This window comes from Asparagus officinalis, chromosome 10 (assembly GCF_001876935.1).
Source record: "Asparagus officinalis chromosome 10, Aspof.V1, whole genome shotgun sequence".
NCBI lineage: Eukaryota > Viridiplantae > Streptophyta > Magnoliopsida > Asparagales > Asparagaceae > Asparagus > Asparagus officinalis.
This window is the reverse complement of record NC_033803.1, coordinates 20,576,012-20,600,321: the sequence shown is the minus strand read 5'-3', so window position 1 is coordinate 20,600,321 and position 24,310 is coordinate 20,576,012. Positions and strand designations below refer to the sequence as shown.

The window sequence follows — 24,310 nt, the reverse complement described above, 5'->3', positions numbered from 1 at the left end:
ACATTATAGGGTATATCACTTCGATAAATACTACTTATCCCCGATATATCTCTGATTTTTGCTATCCGAGAAGGACTTTGGCCGTCCGATAAATCCTTGATAACCAATATTTAAAACCTTGCCGACAACTAGTTTGATGTTTAGAAGGACTTCATTCTATGGAGTTACGTTTGTAAATCACATCACAAAGCAAGTTTCACGGTGAGCAAAAGAATCATGACATGTTCAAAACTTACATACATCAATTCCTCTAAAATAAGTACAGACTGCACTTAGTCCATTTAGATACTAAATGTCCCAAAAGTAGATTCAACAAAATCATGGTAACTTGGAAATATATTTCCATCTTCCTTAACATGAGAATTGACAGAGAACACAATGCAAAACATGAAGGTTTAGACTACATCTAATGTACATGAACACTTTATTTTTGACTAGTGACATTTTTTTTAACCAAAAGCACACTTTGGATCGGATTGTTGCTAACCTGTGTTCGTGCGTGAATGCAAATCTATTTATTAAAAGAAAATGCTAGGGAAACATAAAATAAAGACATGAATTCTTCATTTTGATATCTTCATGCACTCTAAATGGCTCTTTCCATTGAGTTTTGCTGCAAAATATCCCCTTTCAAAGTCATCTACACTCGTGGTCTTGTATAATTCTTCACCTCCCTTTAAGAGCTCGGGAAGAGGACCGATGATTTTGCATGCTGGCGTGTGAAATGCTGCTACTGAGATACGGGCATTTTCAGGGTTTATCGTCGCCCTGTGCTCCACGCTCTTGTATCTCCCATTGCTAAATATCTAATTTGAAAATAGAAGAGGGTTAATTGCATATATACATCTCGTGTCATTGTTTATGATAGTTTCATTTTCGGTGTTACTAAAGATTCTAGTAATATGTACTATGGGGATGTTATGCTCAATGCTTGCAGGAGAATACAAGATCTCTTTGCAACACATTATAATGTCCGAAAATCTTTTTACAAAAGAATTGACATCACATGAAACATCAAACAAGTAATTAATGAGGAGACAAATTTGATTTTTGGTTCAGTAAGTCAAAATGCTAATAGAAAATCTATAGGATTTTGAAGCTGCCGACCTAGTGCATGTACAGATAGTCAGATAACAAAGATAACTATGTTCGGTTTGTGTACAGATAACCAAGCAAAATTTATGCAGTTAAGATAAGGCTCACCTCAAGAAGATCACCAACATTAACAACAAAAGCTCCCGGTAACGGTTCAACAGTGAACCATTTACCACTCTTCTTAATTTGTAAACCTGAAACATTGTTTGCTTGCAATAGAATTGTTAACCCAGTGCCATCAGAGTGAGGAGAATGGCCCAAAACTTTGTTAGCTTTCGGACATGGCGGATAGTAGTTGAATTGCATAGCCTGTACTTGCTCTCCAAAAACATTGATTAGATGTTGAGATTCAAGTCCCAGGCAGTGAGACAGTGATCCTAATAGAGAAGTTGATACTCCCTTCAATGCGCTAGAGTAATTATCAACAGTCTCCCTGAAATACAAGAGAAAAAACAAAGGGTTGCGATGATTTAAACAGTTTTAAACTCATATAGATAGATAGAGGGATAGACAGTTAGGTTTTATTACAGAGCGCAAATAGGCTAGAAGTACATTTCAATGCAGAACTGATTACTTTTAACTTTCTTAATGTGCTAACTGCTCTGATACTTCTTCTGTACCAGCGTTATGATGGAAAGAAACTTAATTTCAAAGGGGCTACAATTACATTCTTACTAATGTGAGACTAAACTTTGTTCTAATACTTTTCTGATACTATTGGCAATTATAATAAATGTGAATGAGATATTTGTAGATCACAAGTTATTTTGCTTACAAATCTTACAAGAACACTTGCATGCAAGCTGGTTGGTCTGAACCCTATAGGAGAAGAGTATGAATGACAAATTTGATATTTCCACTGCTCTGTTTATGGTTTAGAACACTCCACTGGCATACACGGGAGTTTCGATAAGTTTTCTATTTATCTTTTTTGTCCCAATTGGATTATTGAGTACTAACCTGAATGTTGGAGGATTCGTAGGCCAGAATCTCATGTTCCGCTTTGTTTGTGGCTGGGTATAGCATACAAGTATGTCTTTCCAGTCTAATTTCTGCTCTTCTGAAATTACAAAGAGGTTCCCATAGCCTTCCACACCGCTTGGTAGTTGTTTGAAAGCTTCTTTTTCCTCCAAAGGAAGCTTGAAGAAATTGGCGACATCTTCCTTCACCTTCTCCATCACCTCTGCTAGCACTCCGTGATTAATTAGCTGCGAAATCCACATTGCAACATGCAGAAGTGGTTAGGAAAGTTTGAATTTGGTTTTTAGGTAATTATAAAAAGATTTTAATGACTATCGTTCACTAAATATAATGATCTTTATCTTGTTTTATAAACTATCGTACCATTAACTTTTAAATTGTTAGGAATTTTTAAGATTTTTTAGTGGAGCAAATTGCGACGGTAGTTGCAAGTCACGAGGGATTATAGTTATTCTAAGTTGCAAGTACGAGTTGTAGTCAATTTTCATCCAAGTCACATATTGCAATTGAGGGTGTTTCACAAACATGTTGCAAAAACTCTAGTGAACAGAGAGAAGAAAAGAGGGAACGACGAGATTTCTTTGAGGGGGCTCCGGTAATAGGTAAGTGAGTTTGATTTCTTCTTTTTGTTCTATATTTCCTCAAGGAGAATACTCCTCCTTTTATAGGGGCCAAACCTACTATCTCCACCCCCTCGTAACTGCCCTTGAGAGATTTTATCTTAACAAACCCTTTCCCACGTTTTCATGCTTTTTACAATTTTTTTTTCACGTTTCTCTCAACTGAGGAACGTTGATTTTGTCACACAAGACCGAGTTAAGGTAACATTTCCTACTTGACCAAATCAACCAAGTGATATGCCTCCCACTATCCGTGAGATCAGATGTTTTTTCTTGCCATTACTCCCACTATTCATAGAGAGTAACTTTTATTTCATTATTCATGAAATTTTATTTGAACTTATTTATTCCTAAGTCCCATCAAACTTACATATTTGATAAAAAGATTTTGCTGAAATTCCTTTTGTCAAAGGATCAACAACCATATCTGTAGTAGGGATATAAGTCACTTTAACTTCTCCCTTTTATACAATATCTCAAATATAGTGATACTGGATATCAACATGTTTTTTTTGAGCTATTCGCACCGCTATTGATCAAGCTAATCGCTGCTTGATTAGCACAATAAATATTAATAGGTCTTTCTAACAAATTGAGATCTAGATCAATCAAAAACCGTATTATCCAGACAACATGTGTAGTTGCCATACTGTAACCTATATATTCAGCTTCTTGCGTATATCTAGCAACACAATTGTTTCTTGCTACTCCAAGAAACAGCTACTCCTCCAAAGATGAATAAGTGTCCCGAAGTGGACTTTCCATCATCTTTGTCACCTCCGAAACCAGTATCGGAATAACCAAGGAGATCAAGCAAATCGGCTTGATAAACTAATCTATGAGTCAATGTACCTGTGCTATACTTCATAATCCTTTTAACATCTTCCCAATGTGCTGGTCCTGGATACTTTGATATCGATTGACTAGACTTACAGCATAAGCTATATGATGTCTGGTGCACAACATTGCATACATCAAGCTTCCAATTGCTTGAGCATAATAAACATCTAATGACTTTTGCCTCTCTCTAAGGCATTGCTCTTTACATAATCTCTTTCCCATGACCAATGGAGTTGGCACCGGATTGGAATTCTCCATTCCAAACCTTTTAAGCACTGATCTTAAATATTTTTCTTGATTTAAACTTAGCATTCTAGACATTTTATCTCGAATTATTTGAATTCTAAGAATATATGATGCATCTCCCATATTTTTCATCTTAAACTTTTCACTAAGATCTGCCTTGATTTTATCCAACATTTCTATGTCATTTCCAGCGAGCAATATATCATCCACATATAAGGATAATTTAGTAAATTTGCTCACACTTTTTAAGACATATACATAATTATCTAATTTATTTTGAATAAAATCAAGTTTAGTGATTGCATCATGAAATTTGAGATATCATTGTCTAGAAGACTGTTTTAAACCGTATAGAGATTTCATTAATTTGTAAACTTTATGTTTCTGTCTTTTCACCTGAAAACCTTCAGGTTGTTACATATATATCGCTTCTTTCAACTCTCCATTAAGGAATATAGTTTTAACATACATCTGGAATAACTCCAAATCAAGATATGCAACAATAGCCAAAATGATTCTAATAGATGCAAATTTAGCTATAGGAGAATACGTCTTCTGAAATTCTATTCACGCCTTCTGGTTGTAACCCTTGGCAACTAACTGTGCTTTGAATTTATCAATAGATCCATCAACACGATATTTTTTAAGCACCCATTTGCATCCTATGACTTTTCTATTTTCTGGTAGATCACATAACTCCCATACCTTATTTTTTTTCTATAGAATCAAGTTCTTCTCTCATGGATTCTAGCTATAAAGTCGATTCATGCGATTTCATCGCATCAGAGAAGGTTAAGGATCTTGTTCTTCTATATCTACCGAGAAACAGAATGACTCACATGAATACAAATAGTAATCATCCATGAAGGTTGTGTTCTTGGCCTGTTGTTGCCTACAACCGGTTGATCGGGTACATTATTTTTCATAGATAGTTCATCGTTTTTAAGGTTAGGTTCATTCACAATGTCAGGGTCATTAGTGGGAACAACACCGTAATAATCATCATCTATTACAATCAGAGGTTATATTTTCTCTTGAACTTGTTCCTCTTCCTCTAGATTTTCTAGAAATATATCATCTCTGCTTTCAATGACCCCATTTTCTTTATTGTAGAACTTATAATATTTTGACTTTTCTGAATACCTTATGAATCTATACTTTATTGTTTTAAAATCCAACTTATCTTTAAGTTGATATGGAATGAGAACATGGGCTATAAATCCCCACTTTCTGAGATGACTCAGATTATGTTTCCTCCCATTCTATAATTTATGAGGTGTAGATACCACCAACTTGGTGAGAATTCTATTTAAATGTAGTTTGTAGTTAACAATGCTTCTCCCCAAAAAAATTTGGAGAGACTAGAATGAGACGACATGCATCTAACTACATTCAGCAATGTTTTATTTTTTCTTTCAGTAATATCATTCTGTTGTGGCGTATACGACATTGTTGTATGCCTTTTAATTCCATGCTGAATACAATAACTCTCAAATCTGTTGTGGCGTATACGACATTGTTGTATGCCTTTTAATTCCATGCTGAATACAATAACTCTCAAATTCTTTAGAGTTATATTTACGACATTGTTGTATGCCTTTTAATTCCATGCTGAATACAATAACTCTCAAATTCTTTAGAGTTATATTTCCTACCTCTATTAGTTCTCAAAATTTTGATTTTCAATCCAAATTGGTTTTGAACTTCTGTCTTCTCTCTCTTAAAGCAGTCAAGAACTTCTAATTTTCTGGATATAAGATAGACGTGTGCAAACTTAGAATAATAATCTATAAAAGTAATAAAACATTCTTTATTACTATGAGTTTTTACACTTAGGGGACTACAAATATCCGAGTGTATCAACCCTAAAAATTCATTGGCTCTTTGTCCGTCAATAAAAAGTTTTCTAGTCATTTTACCAGTTAAACAATGTTTACATGGTGGTAATTGAACATTAGATAGTGCATGAAGTAAGTTCATTCTGATAAATTCTTTTATTTTTGAAATACTAGCATGTCCTAGTCTAGAAACCACAATTCAGACTCAGAAATATAACATGACAAGTAGTTCAAATTTAAAATTTTATTATCAGAATTATTACAAACTACTGAAAGAATGAATAATTCATGCTCGGGCACATATTTTTCCATAGCATACACTTTATTATTTTTCCCTGTAGAAATCCGGTCATTGTAGAACCTAACCTCCAGTCCTTTCTTCATCAAGCTGGGAACAAAGATCAGATTGCATCGAATTCCTGGTGCATAGAACACATCTTTGAGGACAAGGACATTGTTCCCAAGATCCAAGGTTTTAAATGTCGGTTATCGGGGATTTATCGGACGATCAAAATTCTTATCGGATAGCGAAAATCGGAGATATATCAGGGATAAGTAGTATTTATCGGAGTAATATACTAGCAAATAATAAACAAACATAAGCTTGAAAAATAATATAATGTTAGTCAAAATGGAATAATAAACTAGTAAATAATAAGATAACATCAAGAATGAAGAACCATCTACGCATCTACATAATTATTGTTTAATCATGAGATTCATAAACTAACTTTACTAAGTTGATATTTAGTAGTTATGAGCCATTATCAATATCCATAAATAAACATAAGCTAATCACCAATCAACCAAGTTCCAAAAGCAACAAATAGTTCATAATTTGTAAACATTCAAAGAGCAAATCCAAAAGAAAGTAAAAGCTCCCAAATCCTACTTATCGGCCGATAAAGCCGATATTTAGAGCCTACTTATCGGCTGATAAGTACCTTTATCGCCGATAACTCGCCGATAAACCTCAAAAAACGATAACCGATTAAAAATCCTACTTATCCTAGCCGAAAGCTCCCAAATCCGATAACTCGTCGATAATATCAGATTATCGGCCGATATTTAAAACCATGCCAAGATCCAATCTATACGAACTAATACCTTCTACATCGAGATAAGTATTATTTCGCATATAGATTCTCTGTTTTCATTTGTTTAGCTCGGTGAATTCTATGACTCCATTCTTATCCTTTGCGATATGTCTGGTCGCACTGGAGTCGATCCACCAACCGCTGATATCCGTCATCACAGCATTGCATTCTGTCACACCGACGAATTCTCTTTTGCTAGTACCCCATTGTTCTGAATGCTTATAGCCTCCCTTATTTTCCTGTTTTTCACCTTGCGGGCAATTGGGCGTGAAATGCCCGAACTTTTCACAATTGTAGTAGGCTCCGCGGGATACTTTCTTTCTCTTGAACTGCTGTGATTTCGATCCTCGCGGTTGTGGTTTGCTAGGACCAAGGTTTTTATAGCTTCCAGTATTATGCCTCTGGCGAACATAGTTCAGTTCTTGCTGCACCATATTCAGTTTTGGTTCTTTCCTACTGACTATTAAGTCTTGTTCTATTGTTAGGTGCATAGGAAGATCAGTGACAAATTTAGCGGCAGGGTTCATTCTTAATGTGGTGACAACCACAATAAGGAAAGAGGGTAGACTATTCAAAATGGTTACCACTTGCATTTTTATCGGGATTTCGGTCCCATCAATGGATAAGTCCTTAGCCATGACAATCATCTTATTTATATGCTCTACGACATTATCCCCCTCTTGCATACGACAATAATTATACTTATGCAAGAGGAGTTGAATGTTAACTTCAGAGGCGATGTCATATTTCTCTTTTATAGCATTCCACATGTCCATGGAAGTCTTATAAGTTTCAAAAACTTTAATTAAGTTATCTTCCATGAACATGAGCATTAGGTTTTTTGCCTTTTTATCTTTCGACTTTCACTGTTCAAACCATTTCTTTCCTTTTGGTGTAGATTTATCAGTAATGGTAGGAGTAGTGGTTTCGATTACATCATCAATATTGTCATGAATAAGAGCATATCCTATTTTTTTTTATGTAAAATAGGATAATTTAATTAAAACTAAAACTGAAACTAAATTGGTGGAGAACTTAATTAAAACTAAAACTCGATTACACCTTAGTTTTTTATGTCACATATCATAATTACTGTAATTAAATTTGTTAATTTTTTTCTAGTTCTGATAGACTGAGTTTACTAGCCATTCAGTAGAGAACTAAAACTAAATTCAATTTTAAATATATATAAGGTTGGTATATTGACAATTATACTAAAATAGAATAAAGTTAGATAAATAAATAAATTAATTAAAATGAACCTGACTATTCCGAGTTGATGAAAGAGGCTCCAATTTGAACGAGATTGTCACTCAGCGGTATTGATTAAATCAACACTTGTCGAAGTTGGTTCTGTCTGAATTGTGAAGATTATCTGCTGTTATCGTTGGATTCCACCGGATAGGATTTCCGAACAACTACAACTGACTGATTTTTTTAATCTAGAAGTGGCTCTGCTTAACTAAAAAAAATGGAGGGGCTATAAATTGGTGGGGCAGTCGGCCTGGTAACTGGGCCTAGGTGTTCCTGATTATTCCAAGTTGGGCAGTGATTTGTTGTGGGACACGTGAAATTTGGCTTGCTCGTCTCTTGAAGTGGAAGGGCACCGCGTGACCTTGGGCAGTGATTTGTTGTGGGCCTCGTGAAAACTTAGCTTGCTCGTCTCTTGAATTGGAGGGCATCGCGTGACCTCAGATGCAGAGCTAGGGCAGGTCAAGACGACGACGAATCCACCAACGTCGTTGAGCAGATCCTGACGGTGCGACGACCGGTGCGGCGATCTCGTCTCCAGCGACCCGATCTCCTAGCAGCCGTCGAAGGTCGTCGATGTCACGGATTGGAGCGTCGTCGTAGATGATTGACGCGGAGCTCAAGATGGTCGATCAATGCAGTCGCTCTGATTCCAGTCTAAGTGAACAGAGAGAAGAAAAGAGGGAACGACGGGATTTCTTTGAGGGGGCTCCGGTAATAGATAAGTGGGTTTGATTTCTTCTTTTTGTTCTATATTTTGAGAATACTCCTTTTATAGGGGCCAAACTCATCATCTCCACCCCCACATAACTGCCCCTAAGAGATTTTTTCTCAGCAAACCCTTTCCCACGTTTTCACGTTTTCCACAATTTTTTCACGTTTCTCTCAACCGAGGAACGTTGATTTGGTCACACAAGACCGAGTCAAGGTAACAAAAACAATAGTGAATTGAAATGAAAAAACACTTGTAGCTGCATAGAAAAGATTTAATTGCATGTAACAGTAGTTGTAACACAAAAATGATTTACTTGCATGTAACAATAGTTGCAACATGCCAAATTACAGTCTGCTAAACAAACTCTAAATGAGCTATTTGATTTTAAACTAGTTCAAAACATGCAAATCATAATTATACCATTTATCATCAATAGAATTCGCCAAATAGATTAAAAACGAGTTGCAACATAAAAAGTCCCTAAAATCACATCCCATTTCTAGTTTGTGTGTATTCATGTATGTGTACATGCTTAATACGAACAGATATGTCCCTTTACACTCTTGACTGACATATCGTGGACATGACATACATGCAGACCACTACAAATCTTGATGATCAAGATTCCTAAATCACAACATACTATCTAGATATGTATCATGTAAGCAATATTCCAGTCTCTAACTCATTGATCATCTCCAACAACCAAGAGGGAAAGCAGGTCTAGTTGGTCTCTGGAACTGGGATGAATGAAAACTAATCTATAGAGTTGTGCTCTATAGACTTTAGAGTCTTGTTTGGTATGTGGGAATGAGATGAATGTAATTCTAATTCCTACTTCTCATTTATTTCCATATTTTTACAGTAACAAGCATTTCCAATGAGTGTGTAAGGAATGGACATTCTCCTTTAAGCGGGAATGAAAAATTAAAATACATGCCAAATATGCCCTAATTATTAATCATTCATACCAAAAATAAAATATTGTCATTCCTGCCAAGCGTGAGAACTTAAATGAGCATTCGATTCAAATACTATTTTTATTCAATTCCTCAACTTCATCCATTCCAATACTATTTTCATTTAATTCCTTACTTTATTCCATTCTTACTTAATCTGATTCCGGTATACCAATCAAGATGTTAGCATTTTAGCATGCATACTAATGCAAAAATCTAACATAGTATCAAGGGTATATATTAAAAAACTTCCTTTAAGTTTGGCTGCCTTTGAGATAGCCCTCTTGAACTTTAAAAAGTCACTTAACCCCTCTTCAATTTGAGGATTTTTAGAAACCTTATCTATTAGTGTGGCTCAAATAAGGACTTAAACTAAGATTTCTTTTGTTTTCTCTGTTCGATAGACTTGGCTAAGACTGTACAATGAGGATTCCTTTTTGACAAGGAATTAAATTGGACATACAATGCAATCCTATTGTCCATAGGACTTGTAGTTGGTTGGTGATAAGAAAAGCCACAAGTGAACTCCTATTAAGACTCCAATGACAACAAGAATATAAGTCATTGTGGGCTTGAACTCTTATTGGGAGTTAGAACACGTGGACTCATATTCCCATTAGAACTCCTATTCCGTAGGTAGCAAGGAGTTGAAGTCTTCAATCCTATATATATACAGTCTTCCAAGCTAATTATTATCATCAATCTACAAAGCACCAACCAAGAACAAATAGTTCTCTTATCAAGCCTATTTAATAATTTTCTCTCTTTTGCTCTTTATTTTAGAGAGATTGTATTAGATTTTTAGGGTGCGTTTGGGATTGAATGATTAAGAGACATCCACATCGTATTCCTCACAGTTTAGTAAAGTTTATCTCCTCATTTGCCTATGGATGTAGGCTACAAGCTGAACCACGTATATCTGTGTGTTTCGTGTTCTTGATATTTTTTATGCTTTTGTGTATTTGATATTAGTTTATCCTATTGATTCGACATAACAAATTGGTATCAGACCCCTTAACTATCGATCAGACAAGAAGATGATGATAACCACTACGACATAGGATATTGAGAAGTTTGATGACAATATTAGTTTCAGCCTTTGGCAAGTTAGGATGATAGCTGTGTTGATAGAGAGCGGATTGAAGAAGGCTTTGTTCGGGATGTCAAAAAAATAACCTACCACGACAGTGGAAGATTAGAATGAGTTGGATGATAAAGCTCTTATAGCGATCTAGTTATGTTTGACAAACGAACCTTCGCAAGAAGTTCTCACAGATCTAGAATATGGCCGCCAGTCTATGATCTAAGTTGGAGGATTTGTATTTGACAAAGTCGCTCACTAATCATCTCCTTTTGAAGTAGCGTTTGTACACACCTCGGATGTTGGAAGATATACATATCAAATCTTATATTGATGAATTCAATTATGTGATTACAGATTTGAGCAATATTGATATTAAAATCGATGACGGAGATCAAGCCCTATTGTTATTGTGTTCTTTGTGGCCTTCTTACAAACAAATATTATGATTCACGGTCGAGATCCTATTAGTATCAGAAACATCAAAGAGAGCTTGTTGAATAAGAAGAAGATCACCAAAGAGTTAACCATAGCGGAGGTGATGATAAAGCTAATGGCTTGTTTGTTCGAGGAAGATCAGAGAAAATGGGCTTTGGAGGTAACATGTATAAGTCGAAGCATAGGAATTTGACTTGCGGATATTACAAGAAGAAAAGACACATCAAGGCTGATTGTCACATGTTGAAGAATAACAAGAAACAAGAAGAGTATGAAGAGAAATCAAAGGAAGACTCCGCTAAAATTGGTATTGCTGAAGATGTGATTTTGTTATTTACTAATGATAAAAATAAAAACATGGATGATTGGATTTTAGATTCAGGTTGTTTCTATCATATGTGTCCTAATTGGAACCGGTTCACCACTTCGAAGCTATTGATGGTAGATTTATTCGAATGGGGAATAATGCCTCATGCAAGGTTGTTGGGGGAGGGGTAATTTGGATTAAGATACATAATAGAGTTATCAGGATCTTGACTGATGTTAGGCATGTTCCATGTTTTAGGAAGAATATCATCTTTTTGGGCACTCTTGATAGTCTTGGGTGTATTTTTTAGGTGAAGGTGGAGCTTTTAGGGTTACAAAAGGCTCCTTTGTGCTTATGAAAGGAAAGAAGATCGGTAGCTTATATATTTTATAAGGTTCTACCGCTACCGGTTCGGCTACAGTTGCACCATTGATATCAGGAGCAGATATTATCAGATTATGATGTAATAGGCTTGGTCATATGAGTGAGTGCGGATTGATTGAATTGAGTAAGAAAGGGTATTTTATCTAGACAGAGTACAGGAGAATTAGGAGTTTGCGAGTATTACATATTCGAAAAGCAGAAAAGAGTCAGCTTCAATACGTTAGTACATTAGATTAAAGGTTCTTTGGATAATATTCATTAAGATATTTGAGGACCTTCTCAAGTTGCCTCAAATGGTGGCAGTTCAAAATATTTGTTGACCTTCATTGGTGATTGCTCTAGAAAGATTTGTGTTTACTTTTTGAGATATAAAGATGAGTTGTTTGTGGCTTTCAAGCAGTAAATTTTTTTGATTGAAAAGTAGATTGGGAGGTTGATTAAGAGGCTTAGAATTGATAACGACCTTGAGTTTTGTAGAGAAAATTTTAATGAGTTCTGCAAAAATGAGGGAATCCTTAAACATTGCACAATCCCTTATACATCGCAACAGAATGTAGTTGTAGAATGTATAAATAGAACTCTTTTAGAGAAAGCTTATTGGATGTTATTCAATGCATGTTTAGGCAAGAAATGCTAGGTGAAAGTGGCAAATACAGCTTGCTACTTGGTGAATCAATCGCCATCTATTGCTATAAAACTCCAAAGGATGCTTGGTCTAGTGAGCATCAAGATTATTCTAATCTTAGAATATTTGGTTGCCTTGCATATGCACATGTTATTCGAGAGAAACTTGAGCCTCGAACAAAGAAGTGTATAATCCCAAGTTATGTATTGGGTGTTAAGGGTTTTATATTGTGGCGTCTTGATTCGAAGTATCCTAAGATTATTATCAGTTGTGATGTAACTTTTGATGAGTCTGCTATGTTCCACCAGAAACGGTCATCAGTTTCAATTGATGAAAGGGTGCGCACCACAAGACAAAAGGTGGAATTAGAAATTTGTGATTCAGCTCGTTAGCAAGGTAAGACTACGAAAGTTTAGCAACCAGATCTCATTTAAGTAGATGAAGTACATCTGTGGCTACAGGAAGAGCAGGAACATAGTATTTCTAGAGATCGCTCTAGACGAGATATTTGACCACCACAAAGATATAAAGATAAAGTAGCTTGTGCATTATCAGTTGATATTTTTGTACCATTGAGCTGTTTAGGACCTACTTCAAGTGATGGTTTCGCTAAGTGTTATGATCATCGTATGGACAATTCAATCAATTTATTGATGATGCCTCTTTTAGCTGCCAAGTTCAAGTGGGCCTTAGACTTGATCGATATCTGTCACACTTGATGCCGTTTGGGGCTATTGGAGAAGGTGGAGTAAGTTAGCACATTTTGGAGTGAGGAATTTGGACATATTTGAGTCAATGTGAAGATTTGTTAATGTGACTTAAACATGGACTTAAACTAAGATTTTTTGTTTTCTCTGTTAGATAGACCTGGCTAAGACTGTATGATGAGGATTCTTTTTTGACAAGGAATTAAATTGGCCGTAAATGCAATCCTATTATCCCTAGGACTTGCAGTCGGTTGGTGATTATGAAAGTCACAAGTGAACTTCTATTAGGATTTTATTGACAACAAGAATAGAAATCATTATAGGCTTGGACTCTTATTAGGCTTTTAGAGCATGTGGGCTTATATTCTCATTAGAAACAAGGAGTTAAGGTCTTCAAGCTTATATATGTACAGTCTTCCAAGCCAATTATTGTCATCAATCTACAAAGCAAAAATCAAGGACAGAGTGTTTTCTTGTCAAACCTATTTGATAATTTTCTCTCTTTTGTTCCTTTATTTTAGAGAGAATGTATTAGGTTTTTGGGGTGTGTTAGAGATTGAGTGATTGAGAGATCTCCGTATTGTATTCCTCACTAATTAGTAAAGTTGTTCTTCTTCGCCCGTGGATGCAGGCTATAAGTCAACCCACGTATATCTGTGCATTTCGTGTTCTTGATATTTCTTTATACTTTTGAATGTTTAAGATTAGTTTATCCTGGGGTTTTGTCATAATACTATCAAATGTTTTTAACTTTTGTGACTAACCCCTGGATGATGTTAGGTGAAATGTCAAGAACACCAAAATACACTTTTCAAAGGAATAGTCAACTTCTTAAATTAAATTAATTAATCAGTAGTATTTTGGTTAAAATTAGGCCAAACTTAAGGGGGTTTCGTAAAAATTTCTTTAATTTAAAGGGAAAAATGCTTCCAACCCCCAAAAGCTAAGGAAATATGCTTCCCACCCCCAAGACTTTGTCAACGGGTGTTTTACCCCCAAAAATAAAGATTCTGTTATCTGAGCCCCCAAAACACAAAACCCAAGACATTAAAATATGTGAAGATCATAATATCCTTCTCTCTCTCTTTCTTTTTTATTAAAATCTGATGAGCATTATTTTATTATTTTTGTTTTCTCTCTCTCTTTATCATGAAGTATTGAGATGATAGTTAAAATGATTGATGATGATTATTTTATTATTTTTGTTTTTTATTATTTTGTTTTTTTGTATTAGGAGATTGTTAAAGTTACGGGTTAATTGTTAAGGTTACGAATTAATTGTTAATGTTACGGGTCAATTGTTAAGGTTATGAATCCTCTCTCTCTCTCCTTCTTTTTTTATTAAAATATGATGAGGATTATTTTATTATTTTTGTTTTCTCTCTCTCTTTATCATGATGTACTAAGATGATAGTTGAAATGATTGATGAGGATTATTTTATTATTTTTGTTTTTTATTATTTTGGTTGTTTGTATTGGGAGATTGTTAAAGTTACGGGTTAATTGTTAAGGTTACGAATTAATTGTTAATGTTGCGGGTTAATTGTTAAGGTTATGAATCCTCTCTCTCTCTCTCTATCATGATGTTTCTTTGATGATATTGAAATGATTAAAAAAAATTATTATTTTATTATTTTTGTTTTTTATTCTTTTTGTAATTTTAGAATATTCGTTGTTAAGGATAATGGTTGGTTGTAAATGTTATGCATTGATTGTTAAGGTTACGGGTTGGTTGTTAAGGTTACGGGTTTATTGTTAAGGTTATGTGTTTGTTGTGTAGGTTACGGATTTGTTGTTAAGGTTACGAGCTTAATTGTTAAGGTTATGAGTTTAATTGTTAAGGTTACGGGTTTAATTGTTAAGGTTACGAGTTTAATTGTTATGGTTACGGTTAGGTCTGTCCATCCGGGCCGGCCCGGCCCGAAAATCCGAGCCCGGGCCGGGCAAAACCGGAGCACGGACCCGGACCCGGGCCCGACCGGGCCGGGTTCCGGGCCGGCCCGGGTTTTTTCTTTTTTTTTTTTAAATTTTTTTTTTCAAATTTTCAAATTTTATTTAAGTTTTAAATATAAAAAAAGACAAAAAAATAATAAAAAATAATAATTTTATTAATCACTTAAAATGACATAAATTACAAATAAAAAATTATAAAAATAAATTCTTTATTAATAATTAATAAATTATTTACAAATTACAAGTATAAATTTATTTTGGAATTCATCGCATCACAATAGATAAGTACATCCCAACTAGGTTGGCACCTACTCACCTATATCACTATCATTTGCAATTATTTCCAAAATAATTCTTTACAAATTTTAAGCTAAGATATAAAAATTACAATTTGATGAATATTATTTATTCTTTATATCAATCTCTTATTACCAATTCTTCAAATTTATCTTCAATTCCAGCCATCATATACATACACATATGACATATTATACATATATAGAAATATATTATATAAGAGAGAGTATACATATATAAGAGAGAGTATACTTATATATACATATATACTAAGAGAGAGTATATATATACATACATGCATACATTATACATATATAAGAGAGAGTATTCTTATATATACTTATATAAGAGAAAGTATACTTATATATACTTATACATATATATACTTATATAAGAGAGAGTATACTTATATATACTTATATACTAAGAGAGAGTATATATATACATACACATATGACATATTATACATATATAGAAATATATTATATAAGAGAGAGTATACATATATAAGAGAGAGTATACTTATATATACATATATACTAAGAGAGAGTATATATATACATACATGCATACATTATACATATATAAGAGAGAGTATTCTTATATATACTTATATAAGAGAAAGTATACTTATATATACTTATACATATATATACTTATATAAGAGAGAGTATACTTATATATACTTATATACTAAGAGAGAGTATATATATACATACACATATGACATATTATACATATATAGAAATATATTATATAAGAGAGAGTATACATATATAAGAGAGAGTATACTTATATATACATATATACTAAGAGAGAGTATATATATACATACATGCATACATTATACATATATAAGAGAGAGTATTCTTATATATACTTATATAAGAGAAAGTATACTTATATATACTTATACATATATATACTTATATAAGAGAGAGTATACTTATATATACTTATATACTAAGAGAGAGTATATATATACACACATATGACATATTATACATATATAGAAATATGTTATATATACATATATTATATATATACATATATTATACATATATAAAAATATATTATATATACATATATTATACATATTATATATATTTATATATACATATATAATATAATACATAAAAATAAAAAATAAAAAATAAAAAAAACTACTATTCCGGGTCGGGCCGGGCCCGGGCCGGGCACAAAAGAGCCGGCCCGGGCCTGGCCCGGAGCCCAGACTTGGCCCGGGTTTCCAGGCCGAGGCCGGGCCGGGCCGGGCCACGGCCCGGCCGGGCCCGGACCGCGGGCTGTTTTGGACATTACCGCGTACGGTTTATTAATTGTTAATGTTATAGTTTAATTGTTAAGGTTACGGATTTAATTGTTAAGGTTACGAGTTTAATTACGGTTATGAGTTTAATTGTTACGATTACGGGTTTAATTGTTAAGATTACTGGTTTAATTGTTAAGGTTACATGGTCAATTGTTAAGGTTATGGATCCCTTCTCTCTCTCCCTCGTAACCTTAACAATTAAACCCGTAACCTTAACAATTAAATCGTAATATTAACAATTAAACCGTCAACCTTAACAATTAAACCCATAACCTTAACAATTAAACCGTAACCTTAACAATTAAACCCGTAACCTTAACAATTAAAACCGTAATCATAATAATTAAACCCGTAACCTTAACAATTAAAACAGTAACATTAACAATTAAACATGTAACCTTAACAATTAAACCCGTAACCTTAACAATTAAACCGTAACCTTAACAATTAATAAACCGTAACCTTAACAATTAAACTTGTAACCTTAACAATTAAACACGTAACCTTAACAATTAAACCCGTAACCTTAACAATTAAGCCCGTAACCTTAACAATAAATCCGTAACCTACACAACAAACCCATAACCTTAACAACAAACTCTTAACCTTAACAACCAACCCGTAACCTTAACAATCAATGCATAACCTTTACAACCAACCATTATCCTTAACAACGAATATTCTAAAAATACAAAAAGAATAAAAAACAAAAATAATAAAATAATAATTCTCTTTAATCATCATATTTTAATAAAAAAAGGAAGGAGGGAGAGAGAGAGAGAAGATTCATAACCTTAACAATTGACCCGTAACATTAACAATTAATTCATAACCTTAACAATTAACCCGTAACTTTAATAATCTCCCAATACAAACAACCAAAATAATAAAAAATAAAAATAATAAAATAATCCTCATCAATCATTTTAACTATCATCTTAATACTTCATGATAAAGATAGAGAAAACAAAAATAATAAAATAATCATCATCATATTTTAATAAAAAAAGAAGGAGAGAGTGAGAGGATTCATAACCTTAACAATTGACCCGTAACATTAACAATTAATTCGTAACCTTAACAATTAACCCGTAACTTTAACAATCTCCCAATACAAGTAACCAAAATAATAAAAAACGAAAATAATAAAATAATCCTCATCAATCATTTTAACTATCATCTCAATAGGAAAAGGGGCGGGTCTGTCTGATGGTGCATTTTAGCGGGCGGATCTCCTTGCTAACGTGCACCGCCGCCTGGATTCAATGAGGAAGAAGAAGAAGAGTAATGGCAAAAGTGTGCTTAGTAGTGAGCTCAGGGATTCAATGTTTGTTTTTCCTTCCTCTTCCATCCCTGATGGCGAATCCAATGGAACAGTAGAAGCAGAGGATAGTGAGGGATTTTCTAGCAGAATGATAATGGAGAGTACTGGTCCGAAGGGGGCGAAGAAGAAGTTGCTAATGAATGAGATTCTTGCTAAATCTTGCTCGATCTCTGATCCTCAACAAGTGAGATCTGGAGGTAATCTTTCTAATCTTTGGGCTGATGAGGTCGATGAGGGTTTTGAATCTGAATCTATTAGAAATCTGAATCTAGATGAAGAAATTCCTATAAATATTGATCAGATTAGATCAGATGATGCAAATAAGAGCATGAATCTGGTAGATCTCACTCAAACACCTACTGTTACTGATAATGAGGTGAATGGAAAATCTGTAGATATCAATGCAAATCATGAAAAAACTACTGATGAACAGGTTCCTGAGATTCCAAAAACTTTTGCAAGTCTATTTGCTGATAATAGGAAAAGTGGTAAAGGCCTAAATCTGAGCTATGTCCCTCATTCTCAAATGAATACTGCCACTTTTTCTATGGAGGAATGGATGGAAGGTGAAGGCTATTGGAGATTTGCTTTAGTTGGCCACGTTATTGGCTTAAATGTCAGGTTTAAATCTATGGAATCTTATGTCAATAAATTGTGGGGGAGTATTTCTATTCCTGTGATTCATCTAATTAAACCTGGTGTTTTTCTCTTTGATTTTCAAACGGAAAAACAAATGTATGATGTTTTGGAAGCTGGTCCATGGTTCTTTGGTTCAAGGCCTCTTGTCCTTAAACCATGGAGCATTGAAACAGATATGGATAGGATTCAGGACTCCTCTTACCCTCTGTGGGTTCAATTTCCTAACTTGCGACTGAATCTTTGGAGCTCTACTGGGATCAGTAAAGTGTCTAGCCTTATTGGCAAACCCATTACCACAGACAAATTGACTGCTACTAGGAAGAGGATATCGTATGCCAGAGTCTTATTGGAAGTGCAATTGCCTCTAACATCTCCTCTACCTGATCAGATTGTAATCCAAGGGCCAGATGGGAAGTGCCACAATCAAAAAGTTATATATGAATTCAAACCTAGATGGTGTGATACTTGTAAAGCTATTGGCCACTCAACAGTGCAATGCAGAAAGAAGAATGGTAAAATGAGGTGGATGCCTATTAATAGAAATGCTAATAGAAGTGCTGATGCAAATGCTGGAGTAACTACTCACAAATCTGTTACAAATGTTGATCCCAATATTGGTGCTATCCCTGATGTTTCCAGTATTGAAGTGAATTCTGAGGCTAATTCTAAAGAGCATGCTGATAATATTTCTGTGCCTATTATTGCTCCGCATATTCACCAAGATCCTATTATTAAGGAAGGCTCTGGGATTCCTGGGGGTTATGGTGCACGTGCACAAACAGTTAAACCTGGAATTACAAGTGCTCTCTCATCTCCTGTTGTTAATGTAACAGGCTTCTCCAGTGTTGTCAAAGGTAAATCTATAAGAAAATCTGGTGGAGTAACAAATGATAAGGGAACATCAAAATTAGTGGAGGCTATACCATTTTTCTAGGCATCACAATTTTCCCCCTTAGATCATCAAGAGCATGATTTGGACCCCTCTAGTATAGATAGAGGTGGATCAAAGTTTTAATGCACTTGGCTATTTGGAATGTTAGAGGATTCAATAAATCCTCTAAGCACATGATGGTAAAGCAATTCATTTTTCAGTATAAGCTCCCTTTTATAGCTCTTTTAGAAACTAAAATAGCTGGTAATAAACTGCATGCTATTGCAAAAAAAGTGGCTAAAGACTGGTCGTGGATTTCAAATTGTCATCAGGCCAATAATGCTAGAATATGGATTCTTTGGGATAGTGATCTTTTATCATTACAACTGCTTAGTTCCTCAAAGCAATTCGTGACTTGTGCTGTTAAGTCAAAGGATTGCAGATTATCTTGCACTATTACTATTGTATATGCTCTCAATGACAATTCTGGTAGGAAGGCTCTTTGGCATGACATTCTGGCTTTCAAAAATAATGTGTCTGATACTTGGATTATAGGAGGGGATTTCAACACTATTATCAATAATAGTGAGAAAATAGGTGGTGTTCCAGTATCTGTTTCTGACACAGAAGATTTCCTGGACTTCATTTCTTCTAGTCAACTTGTTCATCTGAAGACTGCTGGGTGTTTCTATACCTGGTGCAATAGACAAGATCCTGACTCTAGAATATGGTGCGGACTTGATAGAGTCCTAGTTAATGAAGACTGGATTCGAAATTATACCTCAAGCCAAGTTGAATTCTTGACTCCAAATTGCTCAGATAATTCTCTAGGATTAATTACTATTGGAAATGAGGATTATATAGGGAAAAGGCCTTTCAAGTTCTTCAAGATGTGGACAACTCACCCAGATTTTCTCTCTGCAGTGGCTTCTAGCTGGGATAAAATTGTTATGGGCTACAATATGTACAAATTCCATACCAAACTCAAAAATCTCAAGCCTGTTCTAAAGGATTTAAATAAGAGAAATTTCATGAATATCAGTGAGCAAGTTTTGAGGGCTAAAAATGAGCTTGAGGAAGTTCAAAAGCAACTGAACATTGATCCTTTTAATGCTATGCTGATTTCAAAGGAGAAATATAGTTTAAATAAGTATGTGAGACTGTTAGATCATGAAGCTTCTTTTTACAGACAAAAGGCTAATATCAAATGGGGGAAATATGGGGACAAATGTACTCAATTTTTTCACTCTGTTATGAAAACTAATCGTCATCATAATAGAGTGTTATCTCTCTATTTGGATAATGGACAAAGAATAACTGATATGACTGATATTACTACAAAGTTCATTGCGTATTATGAACAGCTTCTGGGCACTTCAGTTACTGTCATCCCTCCTGATCCTGAAGTCATTGCAAATGGTCCTTTACTTTCTGATACTCAAAGAAATGAATTGGGTCTTCCTATAACAAGAGATGAGATTAAAGCTGCTGTCTTCTCAATGTCTGATGACAGAGCCCCAGGACCTGATGGTTTCAGTGCCTCTTTTTACAAAACAGCATGGAGCATTATCAATGAAGATCTTTATCTTGCGATTCAGGAATTTTTTTGCTCTGGGAAACTCCTTGGTGCTATAAATTCTACCTCAATAACTTTGATTCCCAAGGTACTTAATCCCCAAACTCCATCTGATTATCGACCAATTTCTTGTTGCAACTGTGTATATAAGATCATTACTAAAATCATTGCTGCCAGAATTCAGAGAGTTATGGGTTATCTTATTAGCATGTCCAAAGTGCTTTTGTTAAAGGTAGAATTATTTCAAATAATATCCTTCTTGCTCATGAGCTCATCAAACATTATGGAAGGAAGCAAACTTCCCCCAGAGCTGTCCTTAATATTGACCTACGAAAGGCTTTTGATACTATAAATTGGGATTTCATTGAAGCTATGCTGATAGGCCTGGGCTTTCCAAACATTATGGTGAAATGGATAATGGTATGCATTACTACTCCTAAGTTTTCCCTATCCCTTAATGGCTCTCTTCACGGCTACTTCCAAGGGGCCAGGGGATTGAGGCAAGGGGATCCTCTTTCCCCATACTTATTTGTTCTCGGCATGAAATACTTGTCTAGAAAGTTGAATACTCTCAAGCATGATAGGTTGTTCAAATTTCATCCAAAATGCTCAAGATTAAACATCACCCATTTATTCTTTGCTGATGATCTTCTTCTCTTTGGTAGAGCTGATATGAACTCCATTGTCAAACTTCATAGCTGTATGAATGAGTTCAGTAAAGTCTCTGGTCTGGATATCAATCCAGATAAATGCTTAGTATATCTAAGTGGTATTGATGACAACCTAAAGCTCCAAATATGTTCATTTCTGAATTTCTCTGAAGGTTGCCTACCGGTTAGGTATCTTGGTATGCCTCTTATATCTAAGAGACTCTCTTGGATGGACTGTTCCCCTCTAATCAGCAAAATCTCTGAAAAATTCCAGCATTGGCAAAATAAAAAGGCCCTATCTTATGCCGGAAGGTTACAATTGATCAAGTCTGTCATTTTGGGGGTGCATATCTACTGGACAAATAACTATATTTTGCCTAGTAAAGTTCTCAACAAAATTGACAGATTATGTTCTGAATTTTTATGGAACCACAAAATCCCTCTAGTTTCATGGTCAACTATCTGTCAAGAGAGAAAGTATGGAGGATTGGGTGTCTTTTCAGCAAGAATCTGGAATCAAGCTGCAGCTCTAAAACTTTTGTGGATGATTCATATCAAAAAGGACCTTTTGTGGATAAAATGGGTGCATGGGAATTATTTACTAAATGCAGATATCTGGAGTGTGCAGGTTAAATCTAATAGCTTCTGGATGTGGAAGCAGCTTCTAAAAACCAGAGATATTTTGATTGCTAAACTTGGCAACATAAACAACCTGATTGCTATCATTGGCAAGTCATGTGTAGGTGATATAATTCAGGTTTCTTCTGTGTACAGTTTTTTGGTGCAACCTGCACAGCAAGTACACTGGGCTAATACAGTTTGGAATAATATTCATTATCCCAAACATTCTTTCATCCTATGGTTAGCTATTCAATCAAGGTTGATTACTCAAGATAGGCTATGTCGGATGGGCATTCTTAATGCAAATCAATGTGTACTGTGTACAAATTTTCAGGAAACCTGTCACCATCTATTCTTTGAATGCCAATATTCATCCACTGTCTGGAATATGGTGATGGATTGGATGAAGTTCAGCTGGAAATCATGCATATGGGATAGTATCATTCACTGGTTCACCCTCAGGCTTAATAAGAGGGGATTTGTGGAAAATTTAAAGAGACTGGCCTTTGGAATAACAGTTATATGCTCTTTGTGTATGCACTATGAGTGCTGAAGTTCTCAGCTATGGCTGATGGTGATATTGTACAAAAATTCTCACTTGGAAAATGAATAAAATTTTTCATTGACAAAAAAAAAAACTATCATCTCAATACTTTATGATAAAGAGAGAGAAAACAAAAATAATAAAATAATGCTCATCATATTTTAATAAAAAAAGAAAGAGAGAGAGAAGGGTATTATGGTCTTCACATATTTTAATGTCTTGGGTTTTGTGTTTTGGGGGTTCAGAGAACATAATCTTTATTTTTGGGGGTAAAACACCCGTTGACAAAGTCTTGGGGGGTGGGAAGCACGTTTCCTTAGCTTTTGGGGGCTGGAAGCATTTTTCCCTAATTTAAAGTGGACATGGAAGAGGTTTCTCATCATGGTCATCTAGTCCATTTAGATACGCGTGAATTCACGTGCAAAGCTAGAGCTTACAGTATCATCTTGGGGAGGTTATCTGAAAAAATTAGGGGGGATCGACATTTCTAAAGTTTCGGGCCGGGTGTAGCTGAAAAATAACCAAACATGAGGAGGGTTTCGTGAAATTTACCCTAATATCAGGTCAGATCTGCTTTCTGAAATTTACCCTATAATATCAACTCAAATCTCGGCTAATTAGCACTTACATGCCCCGTAGTTTCACCTACTTTGTGCGTATATACCCTCGCCTGTTTTTTGTTCCACATGTATACCCTAGAATTTCTAAAGTTGTTGGCTAATACATTCTTTTATGACATCCTGAGAGTATTTCTGGAGTATTCCCGTGTGAGTGTGCCATGGTTGTTTGTGCGCCTTTTTAACCCTGAAATTTGTTGAATTTTGATTTCCTATCCCTATTTTATGTTTGCCCTCGTATCATCCAATTCTAACACCAGGAAAAAAAAAAACACCCCCAAATTAACAAACAACAACAGCAACAACACCCGACCACCCAAAAATAAAAAATAAAAGTCAAGCTCTTCATCCAGTATTGCTGTTGTTGATGAGGTCACAAGTACAAGATAACCCGATCAATATTTGAGAAGTTACAAAAAGCGGTATATATTCGCAAATAACTAAGAGGTGAACGTATAGGGTATTTAAGTGCAATACTTAGACTCGTGATCTAAGAAAAGAATCCACTTTCTTCGCAAATATATATAAGCCTGAATTCTGACCTGAAAGAAGCCCCATTCGCGACAAGCGAGGTCAAGCTTAGCGCGCTCCTCTTCACAAACTTCAGGATTCATCAGCAGCTCTAAATCGATGATGGGAAGCGTGCGGCTCTCATCACCGTCGACAACCGGATCGGACTCCGCTTCAGGCCTGACATATCGATC

At 34.9% G+C, this 24,310-nt stretch overlaps 1 protein-coding gene across 1 annotated transcript; it reads right to left on the bottom strand.

The window, feature by feature from the left end:
• On the bottom strand, positions 259 to 24,277 carry LOC109825777 (S-norcoclaurine synthase 1-like). The gene is made up of 4 exons (XM_020392669.1): positions 24,149 to 24,277; positions 2,056 to 2,303; positions 1,204 to 1,528; positions 259 to 806 (listed from the first exon to the last, which is right to left on the bottom strand). Exons 1-4 carry the CDS (start codon positions 24,218 to 24,220, stop codon positions 564 to 566), a joined length of 888 nt encoding a protein of 295 aa, XP_020248258.1. The 5' UTR covers positions 24,221 to 24,277; the 3' UTR covers positions 259 to 563.

Coding starts and splice junctions, on each gene's coding strand:
- LOC109825777 (XM_020392669.1), bottom strand. CDS start 24,220: ATGAATCCTGAAGTTTGTGAAGAGGAGCGCGCTAAGCTTGACCTCGCT. Junction 1,529..2,055: donor ACGAATCCTCCAACATTCAG/GTTAGTACTCAA, acceptor CTTGTATTTCAG/GGAGACTGTTGATAATTACT. Junction 807..1,203: donor ATGTTGGTGATCTTCTTGAG/GTGAGCCTTATC, acceptor TTTTCAAATTAG/ATATTTAGCAATGGGAGATA.